This window comes from Apaloderma vittatum, unplaced genomic scaffold (assembly GCF_000703405.1).
Source record: "Apaloderma vittatum isolate BGI_N311 unplaced genomic scaffold, ASM70340v1 scaffold23069, whole genome shotgun sequence".
NCBI classification, from domain to species: domain Eukaryota; kingdom Metazoa; phylum Chordata; class Aves; order Trogoniformes; family Trogonidae; genus Apaloderma; species Apaloderma vittatum.
In genome coordinates this window covers 10,518-17,644 of record NW_009736157.1, presented here as the reverse complement: position 1 = coordinate 17,644, position 7,127 = coordinate 10,518, and the positions used below count along the sequence as shown (strand labels likewise).

The window sequence follows — 7,127 nt, the reverse complement described above, 5'->3', positions numbered from 1 at the left end:
CTCCGTGGGGCTGTAACAGTGCCCTCTTGTGCATAGCATTTGACACGTCTTATGTCATAGGTTCTTGAAATATGTTCTCACTTACGGCCTGAGATTTAAGTGTGTTGCAGCTGTCAAGAAAAAAAATAATGGTTTTGAGTTGGTTCATTTTACATGTAATGAAACGTTGGCATTTTTAACTTAAATACAAAAGCTAATTTTTTAAAGGCTGGAAAAATAAATCTTGAAACAAAAGTCAATGGATATATATTCATTTCACTGTACCAAAAGGGAACACAAGTAGCGTGGTGATTTGGCAACGGTCACATAAGTATGTGCCCAAATCTGCAGTCTGAGAATTGGAGGATGGAATGTTTGGTTTGACTTGTATTTTAAATCCGTATTTTCTGTTTGCTTCATACTGTGCAATAACTGGCAAGTAAAGTCTTGTATTCCTCCCTGTTTAGGGTGTTAGATATGATGCTGATTATCTGAGACGTGTCTGACTTGAATGCGTGTCCTTGTTACATGCAGGCTAAAAAAGGAACTGATGTGGATGAGACACCTCTAAGTGCAGGGGCATGATGAGTTAGGTCAGTGAAGTCCTCACTGAAATGTTTTTACTGCCCTTGCTCTGTGGATCTCGTGCCACATGGATCTTGGAACGTGCGTTTTAAGAAGTAAGAACTGGAGCTCATTGTTGCAGAGTAGAGAAATTCTAATCATGGCATAAGTGTTTTCAGAGACATGTAATAAACATGACATTGTAAAAATAGAACCTCAGAAACTAACACTTGTTTTATCCAAACTTCAAATGAAAGTTTGTCAACTGGAAGTGCAAGATGTTTAAGTAGTAAGTAGACAGTCTTAGGCTTGTTTACTTCAGTTCCTCAGTGACGGCATTTAGTCTTTTGCAATATTAAATTGTTTTCCTATGGTTTTTAGATTTTGAAGTATTTATTTTGAATTGACTGAATTGCAAGTCAGCCAGTTTCCTTCCTTCCATTGCTGATGTTAGTTTCTGCGAGTGGGTAGGATCATGGCAGGGGGATCACCTGCAGCCCAGGCAGGTCGTGAGGCCTGAGTGTTTTGCTGAGTCTAGGAGGCGAGAAAGCTGATAAAACTTAACCTTAAACCCTCCTCCTTCTGGTAGTGTTTGGGCGTTGAAAGTGGATTTTCCACTCTCCATAGTTACATGAGCAGACGGATTGTGCTGGTCTTAGTTCTGTGTGTACTGTTTTATTGTCAGTAATATTTGCTTGAATTTTTTTTTTCCCTCCCTGCAGTGTAATTGTTAAATACCTCTTTTTGTATTGCTGGCAGGAGTGTTTTCTACATTGTGTGCTGTCCCCAAAAAGGAAGGTTACCTTGGGCTGTATAAAGGAAATGGGGCAATGATGATTAGAATCTTTCCATATGGCGCAATTCAGTTTATGGCATTTGACCAATATAAAAAGGTAGTTGAATATATTTTCTTTTCTTTTTCCCTACCTATAGTGAATATAGGTTCTTTAAATGATCAAAACTAATACTGAAACTTTTGTGTCTTATTAATTATCTGCATGTCTTTTCTGAGGTTGCTTAATTTTATCTGAATCTACCCATTAAAATTGTTGGGGTGTGCAAATTGTCAGGGCAACAGCGAAACTTTTTTGTACTGTTGCTTAAGGAAAGAAAATCCCTGGTTTTTGTCCTTTTGTATTGTTGAGAATAATATTTTTTTTTAATGAGAGAAAAAGGTAATCTAAAGTATGCTGCTATTTGTATTGCTTTAAGGTAGCCTTTTGTGAATAATCACATAATGGTTTGGGTTGGAAGGGACCTTAAAGACCATCTGGTTCCAACGCCCTGCCATGGGCAGGGACACCTCCCACCAGAGCAGGTTGCTCAAACCCCTGTCCGACATGGCTTGTTGTAGTGACTGTTATATTTAAGCTGACAAAATGCTATGTCAGGCTCTAGATAAAAATGACCTGGAAGAGAATATGGTTATTTCAAGGTCTTGCAAGATTGGTGGATTCCTTTCTGCTCATGTTCATTTACTCTTTCATAATAAATCCCCACAACATTTTTTCTAGGTCAGGTGTTATCATGAATGTGTTATTTGTTGCTTATATGTGATGAAAAATACCATTTTACTGTTGGCGATGAGGAATTTCATGTTTGAAAAGTCAGATTTACTCGCCAGTGAAGTAAACTGAATGATCATCACTGGAGACAGTGAGACAGAAGTTGTGATACCCTTCCCTAAAGAGCAAATTTCAGGAGGCTAATAGAAAGAAGTTACTGTAATGAGTTTCCCATGTTCCTTTTTTGGTGGTGTAATCATGAATGCTGCTAGTCTATGCTTGTTTTATATTGTATTGAATAAAAGACAGCACGCCATGCTTTATAATGAAATGATTTACAAAACTGCAAATTTCAAGTAACAGTTCGGTGTCAGAGCTGTTTATCTATTAATTGACAAAACCATTCAAGATGTTTTTCAGGAATGTGTAAAATGACAAAACCAAACAATTCTTAGGGAGGATATGAAATGATCTTTATAGCAGAAACTGCTTCTTAAATAGTCTCAGTTCTTTGATAAAAGCTTCTGACTTCATTCTAGGATGTAATGTATCTTAGGAAGTTCTTGCTCTCCGATGCTTGTCTGATTTCTCCCTGCTCCATTTATTTATCTATCCATCCATCCCGTTCAAGTGGTGAAAATATAGGAATGTTTTACATGCTGTGCATGGAAGTAAAATTTACTTTTCTCAAATCTGTCGCTTTTCAGCTTTGCTCGGTGTCCTTTGCTCTCTATCATGCAAGGAGGATAGTGTTCAGTTTGCCTTGTTTGACACACATTAAATATAACTAAATAAACAATCAATCTAGTTTCTGGAGTAAACAGTACAAATACTTGCAAATAATCGCTCTGCCATGTCAGTAGAATTTTAGCACTTTTGTGTTTTTAGTAAGAAAACTAAATAAACAATCAATCTAGTTTCTGGAGTAAACAGTACAAATACTTGCAAATAATCGCTCTGCCATCGCTCTGCACTTTTGTGTTTCTAGTAAGAATCTGATAAAGCAGCAATGTTCAGAAAATTCTTTTCGCAGTAATAAAATCCTCTGGTTTGAATTTGTTGTGTTGTAAACTTCTGGGAAACAGCTACAGAGTTTGCATTACTGTGCTAATAAACTGTGTGATGTACTTCTCTGTATTTTCTGATATGTGACTCTTGTAAATGTTCTGTATTTTTTAGGTAATAAAGAAGCAACTTGGGATTTCAGGGCATGTGCATCGATTAATGGCTGGATCCATGGCAGGTATGGTTTTGTACTTGGATTTCAGACATCCCTTTTGCTGAAAAGTTAATATTTGTTTAGAGGATGATTTGGTGTGTTTTCGGGTCAAACTGTTGCAAATTCGTATCAAGCAAAAATACTAGTAAATCGTTAATGTAACATAGTTGCCTAACTGAAACCTGTTTGCCTAAGAGTATTCTTTAGAATGTTTGTTCAAGCACTGAATTCTGTGCTACATTGTAAAGCCCAGTTTTTATGGGGTTTATTATGGCTTCTAAAATATGAAAAATTCCATCAAAATGAAGTAAAAGATGCAGGTTTTAGTAGAACCGGCTCATCAGCCTGTCTGCCATTGCTACTGGTGTGAATCTAAGCCTATAAAAATACAGAGAACTGCAGGTCCTTAAATGGGTGGATTTTTTGACATCCCACACTAGATGGTCGTGATACTCTTTAGATCATATGTGGGAATGTTCAAATGCATCATTTATCAGTTAGAGCAGCAGGAAACCCCATTTGTAAACTCCCAAAATAGGGTATGATTATGCATTTCTGTTTTCTTCTTGCTAGCCATTCAGCCAAAAGTAGCTAAGAGAAAATAGGGAAAAGTAAGTAATAATGGACTGATTTTTAATTGAGGTGGTTCTTCATGTGCTTTTTACTCCATAAAACAGGCTTAATACTGTCTACTGGCAGTCCTTAAATATTGAGTATTAATATTTAGCTTCTTTTGAGATAAAAATACTGGGGGTTGTTAGTAGTGTCTTTAGTCAAACTAGAAAGACCTTGTGAAAATATTTTGGCTTTGTATGCCCTCAGAGGAAAAGGAAAGAAATGTAATAATTCAAACATTCTAAAAACTAGCAAAGTTCACAAAAATTCCCCCCCCCCCCTTTTTTTTTTTTTTTTGGCAAGGTCAGTCCCCGAACTTTACTGGCTTTCTATTTGAAAGTGGAAAAAAATACTTAGATTTTATTCCTTCCTTTTTTTAAATTCTTTTTCCCTGGCTTAAACTGTACTAAAGAGCACTTTACTATTTTTTTTTTTTTTGCCAAAAAGCTTATTGTTAATTTTCTTTCAGGAGCCTTGTCAGAGACCTGGAACCTGACTTGTGTGACACTGAGTAATCAGCTTAACTCTATCAGTGTTGGACATGCAGGAATTCTTTGTGTAGATAAATTAGTAGCATCTGGCATCATTTTAAGCACCTTACTGGCTAAATTTGTTTTGTGTGTTTAGAGCATCTTACTATTTGTTTACTAGGTGGCATTAGCTGACTTTTGCGATATTTATTAGGAAATGAGAGAGGAGGGTTTGTACCGAGTATGCCAAGAAGATACAGAGGAGGAAGGCAGCACTAAAGAGGAGCGTAGAGTTTTAAATCTCATACCAAAAGAAGTTTTCTAGGTGTGCAAACAAGACTTTTAAAAGCAATTGGTAGTATTTCTTGCTTTAACTCTTGTGGCTTAGTTTCTTACTGGCTCTGGCGAGGGATATTATTCTGTTTCTTCCAGTTTTAAGTGACTAAAGGAGATGGTGTGCTGCGTGCACCCCCAGTGTTAGTGGCAAGGGGTCTTCAGTTTCCTGGACATGTTAAGCAGTTGCAAGTGGATAACCCTTGCTTCCCTTTTTGTGCCCTCTACACCGTGTAGCCTCGCTGCTGTGTGCTTTCACTTCTGTGTAAGCTGCTGGTACTTAGATCTCGCCTGTGTCAGTGCTTCCAACATTACTAGCGGGCAACAGACCTGAAGCAGCTTCAAAGTGGGAAACATTTGAGAATCTTCTGTAACTGATAAACAGGATCAAAAGCACATCCACAGGGAAAAACAAGGCAGTGAGGATGGGGGTAGTGGAGTGAGAGAAAAGAAAAACCTATTGTAATGCATGTATTTAAGGAGGCCAAGTTAAAGTTACTGTGGAAACTTTAACTCTGAATTTCCTGAGTCTTGTGTGATTCAAATTTCAGCTGTAACACCTCATTAACAGATAAATGGTGTGTAACTTCTTTTAAGGAGAGACAGAGCTGGGGAGAAGATAGAGAAATCGTAGAGGTTAGTAGGATTTAGAAAACAAAATTATCAAATAATACCTGTATCAGAGGGTGATTTTTGCAAATCTAGATTTTTTTTTTAAGTTTTCTCTGAAAAATCTGAATTAAACCACAGAAATGTGTATTTCCTCCCCTGCATTTGATTAACTTAACATCTATTCTTTTTTGGCTTTTTAATTTTATCTAGAGTAAACTCAAGTTCCATGAAACTAATACAGAAAACCTGTTTTTGTTGATCTTTTCACTTTTACTAAAAGCGATTGGAAAACAGTACTCATCTAGGATGATACAGACTGTCTCGGTTTTAAGTAGTATGTAATTAAGAGTTACCTGTTTGAGTCAACATTTGAAAAGAATTTGTGCTATTTATTTCTTCAGGCACAATTCGGAAAGAAACAGAATTATGTACTGGAGATCTAGAAATACTAGGACTTGTAAATTAGGCAGTTCTTTAACCTGTCTGATCAACGGTCTGTGCCAGCAGCTGTTTCTCCGCTACAGTTTCTGGATCTTTTTGTGCGGAAGATTCCTTCTTGAGAAAATTTTGTACTAGTTAAGGAGCGTATCTTTTGCAGTTCAAGGCTGTGACTTGTGCTTATCACTTTTTGAACTATATACTTCTGAATCACTTGGTAGTACCCAGTTTGATCTTGGTAATTATTTTACAATATGGTAGTCATAAAAATGTGCGTATCAGTTGTTTGCAGTACCTGATCTTTCTAAATGTGTTTCACTTGGGTTTTTTTCATGCTCCAGATTATTTTTATTTTCAAAGAAAGAAAATTGCTGAGACTGGAGGAATAGTAGGGAAATAGAGAAACACAGAGAAATCCCTGTGCAGCTAATCTCATTGTTAACTCCCAAAGCCTGGGAAGTACATCCAGGACAGTCTAATTTCCCTTTTGCTAAGTCTCAGTAAAGGTCTGCATCACCTCCTATCTTGTCCCCAAGAGTGGTCAAAGGGCTTGAGGACAATATGGTAAGTAAAGGACAGTCTTTCCCTGACTTCCTTGACCTTTGAGTCAGCATTTGCAATGAAAAAGCTTGCTGTTTTTCAAGTGGTTCTGTAAAGGAGGGAGGAGCTACATTGCCCTATTAGGATTATTTCAGGTCAGACACTGGAAATTGCAGTATGCTTCTCTTAACTATTGAGGTATTTGCAATTTTGTCCTCTTAAACCAACCATGGGAGACATTTTTGGCTCAGCTCTCATTATTTGGGGTAGACTTTGCTCTCTCAAGACGGAATAAGCCTTAAGGTGCTGTGATGTGACTTCTGATAACTGATAATATTTAGGGAGTAGTGATGAGATTAGTAATTTTGTAGACTTTGCCGCAATGTCCCAAAGCTGGCCGCCTTTCCTTCCAAAAAGGGTAATGTCTTTGCTGAGCCCCAAAGGAAATCTTGATCCCTTGTATCTACATTTTGCTTACATGAACAGTAAGCAGTAACGTGCCTCTCCCAGTTGCTTCAAGAAAGCATATTTTGTGGCTGATATTAGAAATCCCATTCTTCCCAATTCACAGCTAAAGTATTTTAAGTTAAAAAAAAAAAATCCTATTTAATCCTTACTACATATGGTTTCTTTCTGTTCCATCTTTTTTTGTTGTTGTTCAGTTGTACTGTTTTCAGACTGTGTTCCCTGGTTAGTGCATTCCCAAAGCTCCTGGCTGGTCTGTTTGCTAGTCTTTGTTCAGAGAATATTCCTGGATACAAACTAGTGTGTGACGGGAAAGAGACAGGAGATAAAGTCTGATTTTGGAAGTGAGATGAATTTCCTGTGAATTCTTAAAGGCTCTCTAAAAGC

The 7,127-nt window shown here is 37.3% G+C and overlaps 1 protein-coding gene across 1 annotated transcript in view; it reads left to right on the top strand.

Moving 5' to 3' along the window:
* The window catches only part of SLC25A16 (solute carrier family 25 (mitochondrial carrier), member 16), a gene marked incomplete at its 5' end in the record, with an annotated part of 14,299 nt that overhangs the window by 674 nt on the left and 6,498 nt on the right, over positions 1–7,127 (top strand). Inside the window, 2 exons of the mRNA XM_009876875.1 lie at positions 1,303–1,436; positions 3,228–3,291. Coding sequence (XP_009875177.1) covers positions 1,303–1,436; positions 3,228–3,291 — 198 coding nt within the window. The remainder of the gene's footprint in view (positions 1–1,302; positions 1,437–3,227; positions 3,292–7,127) is intronic.